The 24,599-nt window shown below is 41.7% G+C and overlaps 1 protein-coding gene across 1 annotated transcript in view; it reads left to right on the top strand.

Annotated features, from left to right (window-relative positions):
* Window positions 1-21,758, top strand: part of ccnt1 (cyclin T1) — a gene marked incomplete at its 3' end in the record, with an annotated part of 64,009 nt that extends 42,251 nt beyond the window's left edge. Inside the window, exons 8-13 of the mRNA XM_083894445.1 lie at window positions 14,061-16,146; window positions 16,881-17,010; window positions 17,128-17,200; window positions 18,174-18,458; window positions 19,403-19,554; window positions 21,498-21,758. Of these exons, the coding sequence (XP_083750571.1) occupies window positions 14,061-16,146; window positions 16,881-17,010; window positions 17,128-17,200; window positions 18,174-18,458; window positions 19,403-19,554; window positions 21,498-21,758 (2,987 nt within the window). The remainder of the gene's footprint in view (window positions 1-14,060; window positions 16,147-16,880; window positions 17,011-17,127; window positions 17,201-18,173; window positions 18,459-19,402; window positions 19,555-21,497) is intronic.
* Between the last annotated feature and the right edge of the window lie 2,841 nt (window positions 21,759-24,599).

The following is a 24,599-nucleotide window of genomic DNA, read 5'->3' as shown; positions in this document are numbered from 1 at the left end:
TTCCCTGACACTCGCGAAAGAAAGGAGTGAACAGAGGACTTTTCCACGATACAGTTTTAGCTGAAGTTGGCAATGGCTACGTTTACACTAGCACAGGTATTTTTTTAAAAAAACGGAGACTTTCCCTTGGTTTGTGCCTTTGGTTTACACACAAACGGCAATTTCGAAAGCGATTTAGGATTTAGGATTTTGCATGTAAACTGAGAAAAAACAGAGAAAAACAGAGCTTTAGGCTATGTACACTCCAAAAATGCGACCTTTTTACATTTGGTTATGATCATGGAAGCATTCCGGATAGCAGTAGCATTTCTGTTGGTGCAAGCACTTTTTACACGTTTGCATTTGCAAATACAGCTCCTATATTACGTAGAGGAGCAGAGAGGCGTATTAGGGCTCGGAGGTCAGCAATTTCGGAACTTCTTCTGCCACGAGCCAGACAGCGTCACCGCCAGTGTCGCCGGTTTTGGGTTCCGACCTGGGCGGACTGCTGTCTGGTGGGAGAACTTCGAGAATGAGGTTATTGTACTAGAGGAATTTTTAGGACGTCGCGATCGTTGCTGCTGTGACTCACTGGATTGTTACGTCCATACATCGAGGGTGAGAGGACTCGCATGCGGTCTCCTGTCAGTGTCAGGTTAATATAATCGGAAACTTTTTTGAAAACTACGATGTGTGCGCGAAGTTATTTTGGAAAACAAAGGGAAGAAAATATCCGTTTATCAAAATACCCAGCGAGTATAAACTTAACCTTAGCTCGATTCTACTTGGTTTCGTATTAGGAATGTCGTTTTTCCCATATAGGACCTCATCGACACGTTCAGAGTCGTCAGCACGGCTGCATGAAACTGAGGTCGTTTTATACGTGACACAAACGCACAAACTTAGTGACGAGCAAAGCCGTTGTTTTCAGTGTAACTGAATCATTAGAATCAGTTCATTAAAAAGATTAGTTCAGTACTTCCTGCATGACCGAAGCACAGACTTCACCTGACATGGTCACTGAACTGAAATACGGCTGAACGGGTTGTGATTCGACTCAGCAGTGCTGTCGCTAAATACACCAGACTCCTCTGTTAAATATTGAGAGTTTAGAAATGTCCTTGCTAAATGTTGGAGATTAACGCATGTTTTCAGGATTTTAACTGATCTACACTTCGGCATTGTTTGGTTTCATTCCTGTATCCGTAGTGCTAATGACTCTTCCAGTGACGACACTCTCTGCCAATCAGTGGCTGACGGTCTGTCAACATCACATTTTAGTATCGGCTCAGCTTGGACCCTCGTCAGTGCAGGTAGTTAAAAAATACCTAAAGCAATAAAAACGAGTCGAGCCAAGTGGTGCTAGAACCTTACAGTATAGTGAATTTGTTGCACTCTTACTCTCACTATTAGGCGTCATCAATACTTACACAGTGGTTCTTTAATGTGTTATACCTTAATAATTTAAATAAGATTTTCAGTTCAGGGTTCCCGCTCGTGATGAAGTATTTTCTTCAGTATGGCTGCAGGCAGAGAGGCCAGAGTGTGTGTTTGTGAGTGCAGTGTGCAGAACAGCAGCATTAACTCTTGTTTGCATTCCCCTCGAGTCCTCTCTCTCTCTCTCTCTCTCTGACAGCAGCAGCGGCTGTAAGTCTGCCAGTGGAGCTCAGTGGCTGCAGCTCCCTGGCACTAGCAGCTCTGCCAGGACACAGTGAGCCTCTCCTCTGCCCTGTCAATGAGCCTCTGTGTGCTCAGACTCAGGCTCGTCACAGGCTCCTGACCCCACCGTAGCGATGACAAAGCAGCCATATCTGTCTGACTCTGTCTGGTTATTCGCTCGGCCTCTTCCCTTCCTCTGTATTTCTATTGTAATCGATTCAGATTGTTAAGGCAAGGTGAGTGCTGTGCATTACCGACATACAAGCACTCGTTATAAACAGACAATGAAACGTTATATATATTTAAACACGAATAAGAGCTGCAGTGTTAAGTAGATTCAGTGATTAGTTTACTGGATGTTATTCAGAAACTTATCATGCCACGTCTTATGACAAGACATTTAAACATCATATATTTCTTTAGCTTATAAGTTAAACATGACATTGTAAAAAATATGATTTTATTACAAGCATAAGGAAATAAACAAGAGGAAAATCTCAAATAGAAAATCTTCTATTCTTAAGATCTTCTACTGCTTTATCCTCCACATGAGGGTCAATTAATGTGAAAATGAAAGAAGAAACAGACCTGATTGTAAATGTTTCATAAAAAAACAGAATGCTGAGAAGACGAAGCACATTTGACACATTTATTTGATCATAAAGGATCAGCGGAAAACTTCACCAGGTGTCGATCAGACTCCATTCATCCGGCTTTTGTCACAGGCACAAAAGCCTCGTTGCATTCTGGATATTTAAAGACAACTTGTAGTTTGGAGAGATTCTTCTTCTTCGTCTTCTTCACTTTCTCAGCGAGGCTCTGCGTTTTTAAAAGAAACCACAGCATTTGCAGCAGCAGCAGCAGCAGCAGAACCAAGTTGTCCCGTTATATTTAGAATCACTTTTCTCGTCGCTTGCTCCGCGCTGTAATTGCCATGTGAACGTTCGAGGACGCGGTGAGATGATGTGCGCGTGTTTGTCAGGCCCCTGCTGCCCCCGAGCTTTTATGTGCATTAGTGAAGAAAAAAAGGGCCGGTATTTATAAATATTCAGTATCGTTCCTGCACCCAAGGTCAAATGGATATCTATTTCCGTTCTTAGGTGGGCCGCATCGATCAGCTGTCCATTATACGTGTGGGCCGGTCTGTATTCAGTTGGTCGCAGCTCAATAAGCAGCCCACACTTTGGACGCTCAGGTTTGTCAGTCACAGATTTCACAATCCACAGACCGATGGCGTTCAATAATCTTCCTGTAAGCGCTTTGCAAATGGCTCTCGTTACGCAAGGCTGATAAAAATACTCGACACTGTTGAACATTTCCCAGTACTGGGGTTTAATTCTGTGTGTTGTGTATTGTGTACAAACGCAGCGCTAAGTATTATTGTCCTCACGTCAGCACCAGTTTGAGCAGGATGGTCTGAAATCTGATCTGAGAGTGATGCAGTTTATTTAATAATGCCCCAGTAGTTTTCCTAGTAATTTGAGATTCATCTGATGATTACTTTCTTCATCAATCAATAAACCGTTGCACATAGATATGTATGTTCTGTATATATTATATACAGAACATACATCTATGTGCAAGTTATTTATCTAGTCAATCATTCAATAATCAGTCGATTAAATAGTTATTGCAGCTACAGTTTAAATGGGAAATGTCTGCATTTTCTGCGTTTTTGTTATTACTTGTATTTCCCATTAATAAATAAGGCTACATCCACATTTCACACAACATCAGCTGTGCCTCTGGATACACCTGCCATCCACTCCATACCTGGGGATTTTAGAAATATTCGAAAAATATTGCCGGCTCTTTCTTTATTTTGAAAAAACTGCTGCACTGTGTTTTAGTCTGGACGAGTAGAAATGGAGATTACGCGGTTAAAGCTGTTTGATTATTCACGTGAGACGACCAATGATGGAACCTCTGGAGTTAGTGATGAGTTAATTTGAAAGCTGTTATTGAAGACAGTTGTCTGCCAGGTCTGATACATATAGTTAGTAAGCCTTGAGATAGTGTATCCAGTCCAGATGCCTGGCAACCTTGGTATCTAGTGAGGGAACCTTGAAAATGCTCCTAGTTGTTGTGTTTTATCCTAAGTTATGGCTGTTAATATTGTCCACCAGGTCTGGTTATAAGAACATGTGAGTAATTAAATTTAAAGTTGGCTGAAGATTAGAATTTTCTCTCATTTAGACTGAGATTACGTCTGAAGGTAAAACACTCGTGTGGATGTGGATCTTTTTTTGTCTGAAAACATGTTTTTTTTAAAAGTAAAAACATAGTCGTATGGATGTACTATATTTTAAACTGACATTACGTTGGTCTGTTTTCTCAGCGTTTTCTAACATCCCTGTCCCGTGGCTCTGTGCCCATTCATCCCCGCTGAGAACATAAACCTTTAAAGCTGCTATAATCAGTATTTTTTTTTTTAATACTAACAATGGATCATGTGAAAAGGGTTCACGTGTAGTGACGAACCCGCAGAGATTTATCGCCGCGGACTCCACAGAGCTCTTTAGCATCTGTGAGCTCATGCTTTTGGTTTTACAGGCTGCACCTTCACTGTACTTCACTTTTTTAGTGCAATTTCCAAGCTGCAGCTGCTCCAGCAAAAAAAGGAAATTTAAAAAAAAAAAAGCAAAAGCTCTGGTAGACCTACTGTACACTTCTGCTCGGCACTACAAAGGCAAACAGATGCGTTACGAGACTGCCTGGTGAACATATAGTGAAGCACGCAGCAGCCACAGAGGCCAGATATGTCCCTCAGGAGGGCGGCGAGAGAACATTTGACTTAAACTCACCAGATGTTCAGACACACGCCTCCGAATGAATCACTGTGTCGCTCTGTCACTGCTGGACGTGTGAAAAAATAGCTGTGACTATATCAGATTCAAATTTGTGATAATATGCTAGTGATGGAACTGTCCAGGGTAAAAAAAAAAAACGCCTATCTACCTGTGTCAGCTGAGATTGGCACAGCACCCATGTGACCCTCATGTGGAGGATAAAACGGTAGAGAGTGGATGGATGCTTGTGATGTGTCATGTACGTGGATTAATACACATTTGATCCTCTTGTATGAGTCAAAATAACATGAACGCACCAGAATATTATTCCTTATCCAACCTCTCTTATTTAATTAATTTACTGACACAATTTCCCTTTTGTTTTTTGTTCAATCATTAATGACAGTGCGTTGAAAATGTCTGTCTTGTGAAGATCTATTTAAAGTTACAACTGCTTCCAATTTATGTCATCTGCTCATAAAGCCTCTGAGTTGTTGACGTCTGTTTACAGCTGCGTTAGACTGTTCTCGTACTATAAAACAGTTCTTATGAAAATTTTAAATGCTGGTTAAACTTAAGCGTTAATCTGAAGCTCATCTAAAGTAGTTAAACGAGAACTTAACCTTGATGAAAGATGCACAAATAGGACAGATAGATGCGAACATGATGCTCTGCGTGCGACTGTCTGTGGTTGTGAGGACAACTTGGCTGATGTCACTGTTGGAAGGTTAAGACCTAGATGTAGGGTAATGGATGGGATTATGTTTAGGATAGAATAAGAGCTGGATTTAGGCGTTTAGTTTTTATGGTTATGGTTTAGGGTGAAGGGTCATGTGAGTGAATGAATGAATGAATGAATGAATGAATGAATGAATGAACAGCCAGTGTCTTCTCAACGAACGCTGCTGGAAACTGTGCCGGTCCCTGATTGGCCTCCAGCTCCACCTCATCTGCTCTAATGACTCCTTAAGATGTGACAGTTGAATCACACATCACAACACACCTACTCCCCCTTGTGGCCCTTCCACACACACACACACACACCCCCACACACACACACAAACACACACATGCACACACATAGACCCACACACTGCACATCTGGATCCATGCCCAGCAGAGCGGCACTGCAGTGTCCCACGCTCTCCCTCTCCGTCTCGGGCAGCCTGTGAGCTCAGCGTGGAGCTGCGGTTTGATCTGTGAATGTGTGGAAGTTGAAATATGGACACAAAGGCTTAACATCCTGCCCGTTGTGTGTATATTTGAAACGTTGTGGGATGAACGGATTAGGGGCTGCTCTCTGATCCTTAATACACAGCAGCTACTGCGTTACAGAGTCAACAACAAGCTCTGCAGCCGGGGGCGAGCGTGATGTCTCTTTTTGTGTCCGATACCGATGTCACAAACCTTCAGTTGGGCGTGTTGTCTTTTACCTCTTATAACAACAACTTTGCTGTTATTGATGCTTACTCACATCTTGGTCACACGATGGTGGCGGCAACATCTCTCTTTACGGTGCCTTATTTGTGCTTGATATCACATTTTATTTACCTCTTTTGCAGATATCTGATCCAGTATCAGGCTGATATTGATTGTGTGTATCGTAGTGGCTCCTCTATACTCTGTAGCGCGGTTGTTTGTGTTGAAACCAGATCCTGCTGCTGTTCAGTGGGGCTCGGCTCAGATCAACAGAGTGTAGTGATTATAATAATAATAATAATAATGTTAGCATCAGATGTTGTGAAGCAGACGTCGCTTTGTTTTTTATCTCTGCTCTTTCGAGGACTGAGTATTGACCAGCAGTAGAGATGTGGACACTTCTGACAGCAATAACTGAAAGGTTCACTCTGTTGACAGAATGTTTTTACAGGTTTTTATTATTGATTACATCTAGAAATGTCAGTTTTAAAGATGCCATATGTAAGAATGTGGCCAAAAACGGTTACTACATTCAAATTCAAAATACCGAGGTCTTTTAGGTTTCGTTTTCTGACGTAACTGGCAACCCGTGGTTGCTCGGCAGCTGAGACTTTACTGACTGCAATGATTGGTAGACAGCAGTAGGTGGCGCCACATGCCAAAACATGATTTCAAAACATAAACATGATTTGCAGTCTGCAAAATATTTTTTTAATGCAAATATTTTGGCTGTATTGTTGATTTTGGCGAGTTCAGTTTGTTATATGAACATTATTCTTGAGTCTCTGTGACATATTAGGAGGATTTTATGGCCAGTTGCTTTAGATTTATTACATAATGCACCTTTAATAGAATTGGACATTTAAATTCAAATTAAACTTGAGAAAATGTCACTTCACGCCAGGTTCGTATACCCACTGTAGGGTGTGCACACCAGAAATCACGCCGTCTCAGCATCTGTGTGTGTGTGTCATGTGCGAGGGTTCCAAAAGCTGTCGCAGCGCATGATCGTGTTCCTCTACAATATTTGTAAATTCTCTGAGTTAAGACTGGGTTGAGCAGATTTAGCTCTGAGGCACAGGGAGACTTCCTAATCCTTTCAATATTTTAACACAGCCTATTTGTGTGGTGTATAATTACAAACACTCAAATGTGTAGATAAAAGATGGTTGCCACTAAAGCTGCAACTAATGGGGTTTTATTTCATAATCAATAAACCATAAAATGTCAGAAAAGGCTGAAAAATGATCGGTGTCAGTATTTCTTTGGCACATGGAGCAAAGAAACCAGAAAATATTCACATTTAAGGAGCTGAAAAAAGCTTGTTTTGATTCTTAAAAAAACCCAAAACACTCACTGTAGATTATCAAAATAGTTGACGGTTTATTTAGTAATCGATTAATAATAGAATCATAGAATAATTGTTGCAGCCCTTGTTGCCATGTTTCATAAAAACTGGTATACTTATCACAAAGCAGGCGTAAATCCATCTGTTGATTTCTTTGTTATCCACAGACAGTTGTGTGCTGACTATAATTGCTCCTGAGTCTTTTTAAGGCTATAAACAAGATTTTAAATTCTGGGAAAATAACAGTTTTCTCTATTGTCTGACGTTTTTTATAAAGCGATAAAACATCTCTTCACTAAGTCACTGACAAACTTTCAGGGCTAAAAGAGTCATGTCACGACTCATTAATGGTTGACATACATCCTACCTAACAGTTAATGCACTGTGTGAACTCTTTGTGTGTCCTATGTTGGGTGTGTGTGTGTGTTGTGATATGCTGTTACACAAATTTATTTGAATGGAGTTACGACACAGTGCTGTGGTTGTAATAAGCACTGCTGTCACCTCTCAGACAGAAGGTTTGGTCCTGTGAAGCAGCAGAGAACGAGTTTTGTCAAAATCCGTCACTGACTCCTCGGTGTAATGATCTGGTTGTTATGTGGGCGTCAGAGAATTTGCTGCAGGTCTTTTTGTTCTTGTAACGAAGGCTCCTTTTTTTTAGGACGCATGTTTGGGCTCATTGTCATGAGTTAGGGAAATGATTAGACGCTTCCTCTGTGATGCTTCATGATGAGTAAGAATGGGAAAAAGCTTAAAACCTTTTCACATCTGCGCGAGCATCGATCAGAGGAATTTTATTTGGTTTACAGTAAATCCAAAGTTTTTGGTAGGATACTGTGACCTTTCTTCATGATGACTAAATTCCTGCGACATTCAAGGTGTACACCTGTACCTTGTGTTTAGAGTATGGGTGGCAGAAAATATCAATAAACTCAAATATCTTTATTTCCTGGTGTAACACAATATTCATCATTTGAAGCGGGGAAATATTCTCAGCTGTTTCACTGCCCTCATACTTCTTCTACTCTCCTCCCGAGATAAAGAAAACTCTAAATTATTCACCTTTAACTAGGTGCTAACTAACATGCATATAACTATCATACTATTTATTAGTAAATATTAAGCATGTATTAACACCTTATATAGGGAAAATCTTAATTCATGACGTAATAGAGGTAGAATAAGGTTATGTAGAATAAGGTGTTAATACGCGCTTAATGATTACTAATAAAGGGCTCGTATGCTACATATATATGTTAGTAAGCACCTGGTTAATGGTGAATATGTGTTCCCTAATCTAAAGTGTTACCTACAAGTGTTTTTTTTATATTTACTATGACACTTTTTCTCAAAATAGACCTTTTTGAACACATCAGTGTCAAGCTATGTAAGCGTTTCACAGGATTCTTGCCAATACACAGCCTTAAAGGTCCCATATTATGCAAAATCAACTTTAAATTCTTATATTTGGGACTCTGGAGGCCCTATCAGTCGGCAAAGTGAGAAAAAAGATGACACACTCATGTTTTTGTGGTCCTTTTGTGGCATTGCTACGTCAATGCGCTAAATTCCTGGAATTGTTGTCTCGCAGAGCTCCGCTTTGTCCGTAAAACACGTGAGAGTGCTGGTGAGGGCAACGGTATCTGAAAAGCGGAAGTCAGAGAAAAGTTCTATTCTTGTCTCCACAGTGCAGCACAGAGTTCTACACAAACTTCCAGCCTCAGAGGATTTATCTGTCCAGTGGATACATGTTATATATGACGGCAATGTGCCTGCTAGAGCCTGCAAATGATCACTTTTCCAAATGCTAACTGCTGTTAGCTCCCATTAGCCTCTGTGGCGGATGTCATTTCCTGTCTCATAAGTTTCATTTCACTTTTTTTTTCTTTCTTTTTTTTTAAAGAGATACTACTAAACAGAGCGTTCTGAACAGGGCTGTTTTGACAGGGTGATTGAACTGCTGTGGTGCTTCATCCTTAAGGTATTTTGACCAAAGCATGTCACAGACATGTTCATTAGGACACCAGGGAAATAGGTTAACTTGTAGAAATAGGGCATAAGATGAGACCTTTAATTTAGAGCAATATTTACATGCTTAGCTCACGCACTCACTCACTCCTCTGCCACTTTATCCCAGCTGACACAGAGCAAAGCGTGCGGTACACCGTGGACAAATTGACAGTCCATCACAGGGCCAACATACGGATGTGAACAACCATCAGCATGACTGTGTAGAGTCTCTGACTTTATCATATCCATATCCACAAACTCACTTCCTCCTTCCTTTAAACCTTATCTCAGGCTCTTTAGTTACCTGTTGTTCCTCAAATGCGCTGTAAAACCTTTTTGATTGATTGATGATGATTTTTTTAATTTAAAAAACGTGCTGCATAATCTTTGCTCAGAGGATAATGGCTTGTGACTAACAAAAGAAAAATGTCCTATAATAAGCAGCAGTTAGTTGTTTGTGCCACTGAGACGACGACTGCGACTGCGACGTGAACGGTTTCACTTCCTCTGTTGCAGATGAGAACAATGTCTGATGAGACAGAACAGAGAATGTGTGATGAGGACTTTGGCACGGACGAGGAGGGCGAGGAAGCAGACGTGGAGTCCTACCTGGAGGACAACAGCAGCGAGCTCATGGACCGGCTGAGAGAGCTCGAGGTGAGGAAAACCACAAAAAAAACATGTTTGAATTCAAATTGCTAATGAGCAAAATGAAGTGCAGCTAATGGAGTATGACTTTTGTGAGACACTTAACACTTTAGCTGATAGACTTAATCAGTATCGTGTGAACTCATTTGACGATGACTTGAATCTAATGGACATTTGTTTATAATTAACCCTTTAATCACACCGAGCGCATTGCAGACGACACTTCGTATAACTGTAATTATGCGACGGTTTGTCCCATCGGAATAATTCCAGCAGTTTCTGAAAGCTGAGAAGTTGGAAGTCAAAGCCAATATGTGGTTATTACGAGAATTTCACTCTTCGCGCTGTTGCAGGAAGCCGGTGAATTGGCGTCATCAGAGAGGATAGAGTTAGAAAAATCGCCTGTGCAAAGTTTACATTTTTCCTGTTTTTAAACATTGAGACAAAGACTCAAACAAATGTTATTTACACACAAAATCTGGGATTCATGTACAGCTCCAGTGTTTTTTTTTTTATCAATAAAACCTGCATTTTATTGTTAATACACTATTTTAACGTAAATTAAAATAGTGTATTAGTGTATTTTGTATTAACTAAATTTTAAAAGTAAATTGTAAATAACAGGCAAAAGCACTCACGGGATATTTTCTGGGAACAATAAGCAAAAAAAGGCCAGACAGACATTTTGAGGCTGAAATGTTAAAGTGTTAATGGTTGTGCATTGTATATTTAAAATATTATGACTAATCAGCTCAGTATTCATTTAAGGATTTGATCTGAGAAAAGACTGACATTGAAGATTAAGCCTCTTTATCATCTTATTGTCATTTTTCGTGCTACACATTTTATTTGCTTAACCTTTATGTGTGTACAGCATGACCCAGTGTCACAGACAATAGACAGACACAAGATAATCAAGAACACACTGCACCAGACACAACAATGATAGAATATGCTCATGATAAAACTGCATCAGATCATTATGTTTCACCACTGCAGCTGTATTTGGGTTTTCCTTTGCCCTTGTGGGCTGGATACAGAAAATCAACTCAACACAACATGACACAGGCACACAGTTGTTGTATGAGTATGTCTTAAACTATGTTTATGTGTTGTTGTTTTTTTTGCCTTTTCATCACAGGCTGAGAATTCTGCTCTGATTTTGGCAAATGAGAGTCAGAGGGAGGCGTATGAGAGATGCCTGGATGAGGTGAGCACCATGTTTTAATCTGGAAACTAACAATAACTGGAACTAGAGGCTAGTGTTTGTCATTGTTAGTGATCAGCACTAGCAGATTATTATTTATTAATTGGCCAGTTATTACAAATACACATTTATGTTGTCAGAAACTTGATGAATGTTGCTAATTTACTAAAACTAAAACATTTTTTTCCATCCAACACTTAATTTCCTTTAGCTTTTTGATTACTTTTAGATTGAAGAGACAAACCATTATCATTTTTCCATAAGATTCTCTCTTATGTCTTCAGGTGGCCAACCACGTGGTCCAAGCTCTGCTTAATCAAAAGGTAACATGGCTACAGATGTTATTTCTTTCTTGTTATGATGTTATTTATCTCACTTATGTATTAATTTATTTATTTATCTCATCTGTTACTGAGCAGGATCTGCGAGAGGAGTGCATCAAGCTGAAGATGCTGGTGTTTGACCTGGAGAGACAGAACCGAGCACTTTGTGAGCTTTTCCAACAGAAACTGCCCAACCACCCCGCTGCTCACTATCAGGTAAACACACCGTCCTCTGCTGCCTTTCGGTGCCATGAAAACCAGAAGTTATAAGAGATTGATGAAAGTGAAACATGGCGTCATACATGTAAGGATTTGCCCTGAAGCCAAGTTCACATTACACAGCTGTCAGGGATGGATTATCACTGTGTGATTATCACACACTACACAATGTGCCGTCATGTGATCCGGAGTCGCTGCTGTGAGATCATAATACACGAGTGACCGCAAAAGAGGGTCACACCGGCAAACTTTTAACATTGAGACCCACTTTGTAAAGATGATAAATTATCACAATTGAATTCAAAATATAAATTATTTACTGTACATCCTATGTTATTTGGAATAGGTAAACCAGCCATATCCACAATATGTGTTTGATAAATTAATCACAGGCTGAACAATTGAGCGAAATTTTATCAAAATCGCAATATGGCCTACTACATTTTTCAAATCTCATAAAGCCTAAATGTGTGTTAAAATATTACTTTCGTTAATTAATTATTGTCTTAATCAAATATTGACTGTGTTTCTCTGTTTCTCATAGTAATGACTTGTTGTTTTTCAAATGAAACTGAGAATAATTGTGTAAACATTGATATTCCCTCTGACAACGCAAATCATATCGCAATCACAATTCCTGTCAAAAATAATCATAATTAATTATATTTATTCAAAATCGTTCGACCCTAGAATGATGCGTCAAACCAGGTTTAATCAAGTCTTAAGGTTGATCCTCTGAGCTTTCATTGCAGCAGTGCGGTCTGTGATTTCAGCCATGTTTTTTAGATTCCTTCTCGGTCTTCTCTCTCCAATAACCTCCTGTTGTATTTCGACACTATGTATAACTGTAATTATGAGACGGTTTGTATTTGTATTGGTTTTGTCTGCGTCACCCTGTCCTGCTCTCTGATTGGCTGGGGTGTGTCGAGATGGACCACATTTAAAGTCAGGTTGTTGCAGGCTATGCCTTTAAGTGTTTTACACAGCTGAGGGTTGCAAAACCCATCTGCGAGCAGATGATCGTGCTGGAATTTGTGTTGCGTGAACAAGGCTTTACATGCTCCGAGGACCACTGTGAGTGTGTCTCAGTGATTTTTATGAGCTGATGGAGCTGCTAATTTCTTCAGCCTCGCTCTTTCAAACACCGCTGAGCCAGTAATGGTTTCCGCAGGCTTTTCACCTCTGCTCTATATTGTTCCAGCATATGCTGCTGTGACAATATAGCTCCTGGTTGTCTGTGTATACAATAACCTTGTCGTGTATACGGTGTCATGTTAAATTTTCCAATGAATCTCTTGTTACAGGTCCACGCAGGACCCCTCCCAGACTACAATGCACAGCTGCACAATGACTCTGCCAAGCAGGTGGAGCCTGCACAGACTGAAGCACAAGCCAAGGTGATTATTACACGGCTAAGAAGCAAAGATTTAGCAAACATTACCAATGAAACTGTTGGATTATGTGGGTGGGTGAGACATCACAACATCCTCTGACATTTACGCAGTTCCCCACTATTGTGTTGTAAAAAAAAAAGACCTTGTTGGTAATCTCTCCTGCACTCACTTCCTGTACGCATGCACTTGATGAACTAAATTGTTTGGGTTTCACTAAAGCGTCAGCAGGGAATTGTTTTGTTGATAAAGATCTTTTTTTTTTCTGTCCACAGGGAAATGGCTACCGCACACAACACGCCTCCCCGGGCCCTCGTGGCCCCGCCGCCTCCATGGAGGCGCTGTCCCCCTTCTTCAAGAAGAAAGCACACATCCTGGAGGTCCTGCGCAAGATGGAGGAGACGGACCCTCTGAAGTTCCACCCGTCCACCACCAGCTTGTCTTTCTGCGACTACAGCCAGGTGCTCATGTCCACGGAGGCTGTTCTGGCCACTGCAGACCCTCTTCCGTTACAGTGCAAATCCCACCACACACACTGCCGCTGCTCCTGCTCGGACGCTGACACGCACCACCATGTCAACGGCGACGGCGTGGCGAAGTGCGAGGCAGCGAACACCTGCTGTTTGCACTGCAAGAAGAGTCCGGAGAGTCCCCCGAAGCCATGCAACCACGTCTGTAGCCCTTCGAAAGCCACCCAGAGCCATGTGGTTCCTGCAGCTGCTACGAGTGAATGTCACAGTAAGTCTGTCCCCTTGTCTAAACAGTGTACCAAGAATGAAGCCCACCAGCAACCAGCAGGCGCCACTGCCCACTCATCAGTTACAGAAGCAGCTGATCAGAGTGCGGAGGTGATGTTAGTGGAGCAGGAACAGGATCGTTCCACAGAGAGTTGTCTCAAGGCCAGTGCCACTGAAGAGCTCACTGGCTTCTGTGCCACGACCCACCTGCCCACTTCTGTGAACGAAATCTCCCTCCTTGACATGGAAACGAGTGACAGTGTTCACAATGCCTCGGCGCTCTCGTCTGTCAACGACAGTTCAAATGACTCCTCATCCGTCCCAGAGACAGACAACGCGGAGGAGGAGGCGTCCTCTGTGAGAGCCGGTGCCTCTGTCAGTCCCAGCCCCTCCTGCCTCAGTGACGTCAAAGCCGCCGCCATCAACTCCCCGTCCAAACTGCTCAAGTTTTTAAAAATCCCCTCAATTGGGGAGAAGTCTCAGCCTTCGACCTCTCCTGTGCGCCTGAGCCCCCAGCTCACACGCAGCTCCAGGATCCCGTGTCGCACCAACAACTACGAGGTCTACCACTCGCCTGTTCCCACGCGAAGAGCCACCACCACAGAGCGGTGCAGGCAGCCCCCTCCACCGCCTGCCAGGTCTGAGTCCTACCCCGCCACGCACTCGGCACCAACGTCCCCTCCACAGCCTGAAGACATCTGCTCTGCGCCCGCTAAGGAAATAAGCTACAGCAGCCTCTCTGCACCTAAAGTCAGTGCTGGCTCAAAGATGGCTGCTTCCTCCTCCACGTCCTCTTCCTCGCCCAAAGTATCCCAGAGGGTTCCTCATTATGAAAATGTCTGTGAAATGTCTACTAACTCTAGACCAGAGGAACCCGCCCAGGGCCTGGAGAAAAGAACTACGCTTCCATCGCAAACAAAAGCGAGCATCGGCGACAGGAAGCTCGTTAAATCACTTCCAGAAAGTGCCCTGAATCCTCCTCCTCAACGAAAGCAGTCGTCCTCCTCTGCATCAGAGTCCACATCAGATGATGAAGAGGATTCAGACAGTCCAGTGTGGGTCAACCATCACAGCCTGCCCAAGTCATCCGTCCTCACTAAAGCAGCTCAAGGCAGAAACACAGAGAAACAGGAGACTGACGTAAGGGAGGGCACCGTGCAGAGCTCTGGGGTCGCTCAGCCTCCACCTCCGCCTCCTGTCAGAAGGAGCGACTCCTCTTCAATCCCCAAGAGACCTGTGAGTAGTGCAGCGAGATCCCAGACTGACTCCGGTCACCACGCTTTCAAAGACAGGCTGGCTGCATTGGGTAAACTGAGGAGCTCTGAGGATTTACAGGTCGGTCTCAGACCAGTCGACTCGGCAAATGATGGTACCTTTGTGGAAGAAAAGAGTAAGACAGTGGAGAGGCCCATGGAGCTCCCGAAAGAGGAGCCGAGACACTCAAAACACACAGACTCTCTAGACGGTAAACCTAAAATTGTCAGTGGTGGTTTGAAATATCCTGGGTCAACTCAGCTGTATGATCAGGTGATCAAATCTCAGTCTCCTGCAGCAGTGGTGAAACAAGAACTGTGTGTGATGAAGCCCGAAGGCTCCAAGAGTAAAATAGGTCTGCCGTCCCCCAACACAGATGCTCCACAGGTGCTACGCAACAACATCAAGTGTCCTGGCTCCTTGAATCTGGCCTATAATGTTAAACCTGGTTCTCACAGTCACAGCAGCCCGAACAAAATCCCTCCAAAGTCTCCGTCTAAACCTTGCCAAGGCCCGTCTGTCCACAGAGGGTTGAAGCCCACAGAGGCCCCACGTTACTCGTCAAAATCAGAAGAGAGGACCAAGATCAGTGGGAAAGGGAAAAAGAATCCAATGTATGGAGACAGCCTTCCGCCTCCTCCTCCGAGACCTCCAACATGTGAGGGGGAGAAGCCCGTGCAGCCAGTGCCCAGCCCACAATCTGCCATCGAGCAGAAGGTGATGAAAGGAATTGAGGAGAACATGCTGAAGCTTCAGGAGCAGGACAGAGGAGGGCAGGCCACCGAGGTCAAGCAGAAATCCTCCAATGGCATCGCAAGCTGGTTCGGCCTGAAGAAGAGTAAGCTGCCTGCGCTGAGCCGGAAGACGGACGCGACCAAATCAAAGGACGAGAAGAAGGAGTGGAAGATAAACATCCCCTCGGTGGGGAGGGACTCTGTGAAAATGGCCACTCGGTGTAAAGAAGGCGTGGAAGGTCTGAACATCTCAACGCTGATGGAGAAGGCAGAGGGTCTGAGGAGGGCTCTGGAGGAGGAGAGGGCCTATGTGGAGCGGTCAGGCCGCGGTCACTCCTGTGAGGTGGTGATGGACCAAGCTCAGGGACAGCTGGCTGTCATGTACAGAGGAGCACGCTCCGACAACTTCATGCAACAGCTGCTAAACAGGTGAGTGAGTGGATTCTGAAACATGGAGCTTTAAAGGAGTAGGAAATACACTTACTTTTTTACTCAATTTTATTAATGGATAGCATATGAGATCTTCTTTTGGAGGCTGTTCAACAGAAAACATTGAATACACACCTTTGCCTCTACATGCCAGTCTCATCTGCAGCTGATGATCAAAACATTAAATGAACTGTTGTAGCAACCCCTGACTGATATACAGTCAGTGGTATTGTATTTACCTTGTTACAGATATGATATATAATGCAGACGTAGCACTACTTGGAGTTTATTTTGTCCTGTGCCAGACGCATCACACAACCTTGACAAATGACACGCTGATTTGAAATACTTGAGTCGTGACCCACTCATATATTTACAGATCATTCTGGGATACGCAGATCACAGCAACAGCTTTTGACACACAATTTCTGCTGTTGTTGTTAGGTCTACAAAAAAGGCCTTGTAATTCCTTTTTTGTGCCAAAAAATTGGTGAAATTAACATTTTGATTCTATGGCATATTTCAATGGTGTTTTTTCTTATTTCCCATAATCTGTATTTTGCATACATCAGAGATATATCAAATAAGTCGTACAATAAAAAAGCGTAAAATAAAAAAACTGGGCTAAAGAGTAACAGTGGGGTTTAAGATGGGAAAATATCACTATGTTTTGTATGGATTATTATTATATTGTTATTTATGTGTGATGTTTTTTTTTTTTTTTATGATGGCAGAGTCGACGGGAAGGAAATGATCAGCGTTCCCCAGCGCCGGCTTTCATTTGACTGCAAGACCTCGAAACCAGTGTTTACTCAGCAGAGCGATGTCATCAGTCACACCAGCAGTCGTGACGACATGGAGAAGGTATGTGTTTGCAGAAAATAATAAGACGCTGAGAAAAACACCGCTCTCTTTCATGTGATGCATCAAACTCGTCGTTTTTTCATTGTCTTAATGCTGCTCTGTCGTTCTCTCATGCAGGGATCGGACAGAATTGGAAAAATCACATCAGATGAAAACCTCGCAGATCCAGTTCACGCTCAGCACTTTGCAGGTAAGGAGAGTTGAAGTTAGTGATTTAGTCATATTGACACTGTGGTATTTCAATATGTACTGAAGTACAGATCTAAGTGCTGCAAATCTGACACGACAAAAGTTTTATAAATACTCAGTGAGTTTACATGCACGTTAAAAGTCCAATTTTAGTCAGACTAAGACAATAATTCGGTTTTCTTGTCATGTAAACACACTAAAATCCAGCTAGTCTTAGTCGGACTAACATGTCCTGGATAATTCATAGTCCGATTACTCCTGCATGTATACGCTAAGTCGGACTGGGGTTGGACTTGGTGTTCTGTGCGTGCAACAAAATGTACTCCTTTGACCTGGAAGTAGAAGGAGACAACATAATAACTAGCACTGTTGCTGGAAATCATACGGCGGCCGCTTCTTTCTTAGGATAAAACAACAACCGCAAGAGCCATGCTCCATTTTTAATTTGTATCACGGTTAACATGCGCAGCACGTACCAAACATACAGAACCGCAGCGCGATCCATCTCACCGTTTGTTTTTCTGTGACGTAAAGATCAACAGGAAACTGATTCAGTACACACTAGCTTGTAGAGTGATACAGCGCCACCTACTGAAGGTTAGGGAGTCGTACATGGCCAATAAATCAATTTTCTCCTCCACATCTACACTCTGACTCTGCAAGTTGTCCGATTGCCTGTCTTAGTCAGACTAAGGCCTTAGCTTGATTAAGCTGTGCACATTAAGCACAACATACTGTTCCATACTGTGGGGACATAATTAAGGTAAACAAACTAGACTACGCCCCTGAGGGAAATAATTTCCTGTCTAATCTGATGCTGAAGAATTAATCTATTCTGACTGTTGCTTTGTGCCTTTTTAGTGTGTGTGTGTGTTTCCTAAGTGATGTGAGCATTTCATTGCTTAATTCATGTCTGTGTTTTCCACATTGCTCATTCACTGTATTTCTCTCTCTCTCGTTTCTCTCCACCGCAGGCTCTGGCGCTTCCACGTACACACTGGACAGCGGTATTGGCACGTTCCCTCTGCCCGACTGCAGCAGCAGCAGCGCAACGGGACGGGGCCTGTCAAAGATGAGAGCCGGCTCCGAGCACCACTCGTCAGGCTCGCCGGGGAGAGCCGGGAGACGAGCCCGCACCCTGGACAGAGAGCTGACCACGCAGGAGGAGTGCTATGCTCAGCACAAACAGCTGATTCCCACGATACAGTACGGTGGCTCCATACTGGAGGGAAGAAACTCGGCCAGCGTCATCCGCGAAGGTGCCAACTAACTTCCAAAAGCTTACACATTATAACAGCATGAAGAAGTCAGGTTGTTTGGAACACTTCGAAATCTGAAACTGGCAGGACTAATGTTATATACTCTGTTGAGTCGTGTACTTTTTCTGTGTCTCTTTTTTGTGTATATTTGTTATTCATGGATCACGAGGACTCATCGCTGTTCCATGGCATCCATATCCCCGTGATCCCGCTCTGAATCCCAACCCTCATCAAAATTGCTCTTTTGTTTTTTGTTTTTGACTGAGAGAGCAGTAGAAGTTGCATGCTGGGCTTGTAAACCTGCATTATGAAATATTCTTTAGCAAACAATAAATGAACAGTATAGTAAAGTACTGAACTAAATCAGGGTGTTTACCGTGTTTATGAGAGCACTCCATGTGGAAACTCTCCCGTATCATATTCATGACAGTTTACCCTATTTCTGTTTTCTCCAAGGTCAGAGTTCTGGATGTCTGTATACAATGTTATTATTACATGTTCCGCTTAAACACAGCAATAGACAGCAAAACGACGCGTAGTGGCAGAAATCAGGCAGCTTTTCTGCCCCCCCAAAAAAGGTTATTGTTTGCCCTAAAAAGGCTTCAGACAAGGAGAGAGATAACAGAGAGGTTAATAATGGCTCCAAAATGACTCAGAGCAGGAGTCGCATCTGTTTTTAATGGTAACAGGCAAGAATGGGGCTGATAGGTTACTGGCATTAACTGGCACAATGGCTTTTGTTTTGGTCTGAGTTGTGCTCAGCTGTGACGACTAGTGTTGCATATTGGACCTTTTATTGGAGGTCTTGGAAAGTTTTTAAATGCTTTGCATTCACTTAAGACCTTCAGTTATCAGTATAACCAGCCTCAATAGTTCAGGCTGGACCAACTGACTGATACGATCATCCATGAAGCAATAACTCGTGTTTATCTCTTCATGTGCAGACAAAGAAGCTCATGGAGCGAACATGTTCTCTCCTCGCACAAAGACTTGGACCTTCCCCAACCTCAAGACTCCAGCAGGACCTGCAGAGGTTTACCTGGCAGTAGAGGAGGAAGAGGAGGAGACCGTGTCCTTTGGATCACCGTTCAGAGGGGTAGGGATGCTGCTTTGGTCTTATCTCATTCATTAAAGTGTGTGATGTGCAATCACCAGCGCTTACGAGTTCTAATAAAATGTCAGTCTCACCATTAACGACCATCAGTTCCGCTTCCGCTGATTACTATTTACATAATCCATCCGTTGCGGTTTATTTTTGAGGGCACAAGAAGGACAACGTCCATCTCGGATGGCTCTAAAAATCTCCTGCGTGATGCGTTCACTGTCCTGTCGTAAAAAGTCAACCCTGAAACATTAGGTCAATCACTCATTAGTTTGTACTTATTAGCGCTTACTTTCACTCACATATATGTATTTAGTAAAGTTAACACCATATTTTTGATAAAGCAATTAAAAAATATTTGAATTCACCCTATTTTACTTTACAGTCATAATCCTGCAGTGAGGACACAGGGTCTGCTTGTCCACTGCTGCCTCCTTTGGTGAGCTTGTGTCATTGAGGAAAATCAAAATATACACATTTGAAAGTAATAAAGGAGGCAGCAGTGGATCGACAACCACTGTTATTTTATCGACTAGTGCAGTGCCCGTAGGAAGTATGTATGTATTGCTGTAGTGGGAGCTGAAGAAGATTCTTCAGTTATGGTGATGCACGATAAGGAACATAAAGGCTAACATAATACAAACACTGTGCAACCTCATTAGGCACAACGCAAATCAAATACGCCTTGTGAAAGGGATTCCATCGTGGCTCACGGTCACGAAACAGCGAGCTACGCTAATGCTTATCGTAGCCTCGGGGTCGTACCTATGTTCCCCGGGTCCTATGTTCCCCCTTTTTCCCAAAAAAGGACCACTTTATATGTGACAGGGGAACATAGGACCCTTTTTTTTGAAAAAGGGTAGGGTTAGGATTAGGGTTAGAGAAAGGGTCCTATGTTCCCCGGTCACATACAAAGAGGGGAACATAGGACCCGGGGAACATAGGACCCGGGGAACATAGGACCCGGGGAACATAGGACCCGGGGAACATAGGACCCGGGGAACATAGGACCCGGGGAACATAGGACCCGGGGAACATAGGACCCGGGGAACATAGATACGGTCCCGTAGCCTCGCTAGCTTACAGGTTCGCCAAGTTAGCCGTAAAATAGTAGCATGCTAATGCTAAATAAATATGTGACACAAACATCAGTCGTAGAAGACTGTCTTATAGCAGGATGAAGTGAACAACACGTTCTTAAATCATTATAGAGATAAGCTGGCCTAGATTTTATCAGGCGAGCCTTTTGTTAAGTGGCTAAAGACTTTGTTGTTTTTTTGCCCTTGTGTTCCTGCTGACAGCCATGATTTCAGCGAGATTAAGGCTGTGTTTGTGTGGCGTCACACTTCAAACTGAAGCTATCCCTTTAAGAACACGAAGATTCTTTTTATTTTATTTTTCGGCAAAAGAGCATGTATGCAGTGCACTGCTCAAAAATTCTTCAAAATGATCCGGTATTTACTAAGTTGCTCACTTAGGCTTAGGCTTCACTCAATTTGACTTTCAGAAGTATAATTTTACAGCCATTTTTGGGCGATGTTGTGTAAGAAACTGCGCGGGCAGGAGAATGTGAAAAGGAATTATCTGGGTCACTCACTTAGAAATTATTAATCAGCTGAATATTAAAGATTCACAGATGGACTGCTGCTGCTCTAGCACTTGTTTTTTTCTTTTCAGATCTCTGAGTGACCACAAAATCCTCTTGTTTTAATCCAGTTGTGTGAGTCAATGTCCACACGCTCTTCCGTAATAAAGATACGTACATTTGAGGCATTAGAAATAGAAGGAATAGACTGTATGCTCTGCCAGTCAGCCACACCACTAGGCTGCAGGACCTGGACCGCGATGACGCACATATTCTAAAACTATAAATGCGTATACACAGCTCACAAATGTGGGCAATATGACCTAAACTCTTTCCTCCTCCTCCTCCTCAGAGCACGAAGGCCAGCGGTCCCTCCTCCAGTCGGATAGTTGACCCAGGCAGCTTGCCGGTCCCTGCCCAGACGGGGATGAGCCGCAGGGGAAAGAGCCGCACTCCCAGCGTCCCCGAGATGAGCCGGGAGTCCGGGCTGGAGCTGCTGAGGGAGAGGCCGGAGGAAGCCCTGTCCCCGAGCCGCCCTCAGGTCCTTGAGACCCCGGAGTCCCTCAGCGACTCTCTGTACGACAGTCTGTCTTCCTGCGGCAGCCAAGGATGATCCTCAGACAGAGCCGGGGAGACAATTACTCATCTAGTCCACAGATACAACAAAAAAAAAAAACAACAACACACACCCAGCGCCGCTCTGACCGCACGTCTCCTGGCCGCTGGCTGTTCTGTGATGCTGCTGGACGCGCTGCCACCTTTTTTGAGGAAAAGAAACTGTGTCCTGTTGATGTCCGCACAGAATAATCTGGTGATGTATCATCAGCTGCTTCTGCTGCAACTGAAAAATCCTCAGGATTTCAAATTAAACACGAAGCCAAAAGTCACCCAAATGACATACGTTGTTCACTTTTTTCACAATCAGACTCGTCTGTGGATCCTTCTCTTTAACTCATGTGTACAGGACAACAAGACGCATGGCCACGCTAATGATTAGCACAAAACCTTTGACACTCTGGTAGTTGTTCGGCAACTTGTCTTTTGTTTTGTTTTTTTGTGTGTGTTTTTCATCATCGGCAAACACGTCTTTGTTGTACATCCAGGAAGCAGTGAAGCGCTAACCACTTTGAAAACTGAAGTACTGTAACTGTATCAATGCGTCCTCTCTGTTCTCGACATCATTTCATCACATAATGTGTTGGAAAAACAAAACAAAACAAAAAAACATGGGAGCTCTGAAAAAAAAAATGAATGTTCATGTCTGTGACTTTTAATTGCTCAACTCATGCATCACAACTTTAAATGTATAAACGACTTTATTGATCATGTTGATATTTGGGTTTGTTTTTTTTCTTCAATCGGAAGGTTGTCAGAATGTGTCTGTTTTTAAGATCATACATTTAAAGGTAATATATACCAGCAATAACAGCATAGAAAAGAGAAATGGCTACACTATTCGATGAATATGTATTTCTATTATTTATTTATTTTAAATGTGCATCATTTTGCAGTCATTGTTCATTTTATTTTATTTTTTGTTATCTCTCTGTGACAATTGCAGTCTCCTCGCTTAGTAGATTATGTTCATACCTTGTATTTCAACATCTCTGTTGCTGTTTGTTCCCTAGCCAATAGAGGTCATATGTACCTACTGCCGTTTTTCAACTTTCTAATTAAAATGTTTTGATTTAGTTCTGTCTTTTTTAATTATTATTATTATTATTATTATTATTATTATTATTATTATTATAATAATATAGCTCTCTTTTTATTATGAATTTTGGACAGTGTAAGTATTTATACACAACTGTGGAAAGCACATGTGCTGCAGTATTTCTTCTTTACTGCACTACATATACTGCACAATTTCTTACATTTACATGAGGAATACCCTAATGTATTATACCAAGGTAACACTTTACAAAAAGGGTCCCTTAATTAATGTTAGTTAGTACATTATGAAGCATTAATTAAGTGTTTAAGAATATATTGACATAGTATGACTTTTATGTCAAATTTCAGACAAAAAAAATGTGAAAACAAATTGTCAAATTTTGGACGACATTCTGTACTATGACTTTTTTTTTTGTCAAAAACGTCATACAATACTATGTTTTCCAAAATTATGTTGTCCAAGACTTTTTGATTTTTTTATTTTATTTTATTTTGGTCCAAAATTTGATAAAACGTCATACTAGACTGTCGTCCAAAATTTGACAAAAAAGTCGTACTTTAGTATGTCGTCCAAAATTTGACAAATGTCAAACTATAATATGATGTCCAAAATTTGACTTTTTCTTTGAAAAAAATATTTTCAGCCAAAATTTGAAAAACGTCATATTTTCCGATTTTGGACGACATAGTATGTCGTTTTTGTCAAATTTTGGACCAAAAATTTTTTTTTTCAAAAAATGGCCACATTTTGTACAACATAGTGTAGTATGACATAGTGTAGTATGACATACTACATAGTATAGTATGACGTTTTTGTCAAGTTTTGGACCAAAAAAATGTTTTTCAAAAAAAATTGTCAGATTTTGGACGACATAGTATAGTATGTCGTTTTGGTCAAATTTTGGACCAACATTTCTTTTCAAAAAAATTATTAGATTTTGAGAGAAATAGTGTAGTATGACATTGAGTTCAACTACATAGTATAGTATGACGTTTTGGTAAAATTTTGGACAATTTTATTTTTTTTTTCGAATTTTCCGATTTTGGACGACATAGTATAGTATGTCGTTTTAATCAAATTTTGGACAGAATTTTTTTTTTTTAAAATGGTCACATTTTGTACAACATAGTGTAGTATGACATAGTGTAGTATGACATACTACATAGTATAGTATGACGTTTTTGTCAAGTTTTGGACCAAAAAAAGGTTTTTCCAAAAAAATATTGTCAGATTTTGGACGACATAGTATAGTATGAGGTTTTTGTCAAGTTTTGGACCAAAAAAATTGCGAGATTTTGGACGACATAGTATAGTATGTCGTTTTGTTCAAATTTTGGACCATCATTTTTTTTTTTTTAAATTATTAGATTTTGAAAGAAATAGTGTAGTATGACATTGAGTTCAACTACATAGTATAGTATGACGTTTTGGTAAAATTTTGGACTATTTTATTTTTTTTTTCGAATTTTCCGATTTTGGACGACATAGTATAGTATGTCGTTTTAATCAAATTTTGGACCGAATTTTTTTTTTCAAAGAAATGGTCACATTTTGTACAACATAGTGTAGTATGACATAGTGTAGTATGACATACTACATAGTATAGTATGACGTTTTTGTCAAGTTTTGGACCAAAAAAAGGTTTTTCCAAAAAAATATTGTCAGATTTTGGACGACATAGTATAGTATGAGGTTTTTGTCAAGTTTTAGACCAAAAAAATGTTTTTCAAAAAAATTTGTGAGATTTTGGACGACATAGTATATATAGTATGTCGTTTT

The sequence above is a fragment of the Microchirus variegatus genome (assembly GCF_963457635.1).
Source record: "Microchirus variegatus genome assembly, chromosome: 9".
NCBI classification, from domain to species: domain Eukaryota; kingdom Metazoa; phylum Chordata; class Actinopteri; order Pleuronectiformes; family Soleidae; genus Microchirus; species Microchirus variegatus.
The sequence above is the reverse complement of the archived record's forward strand: the minus strand, read 5'-3'. Positions and strand labels throughout refer to the sequence as shown.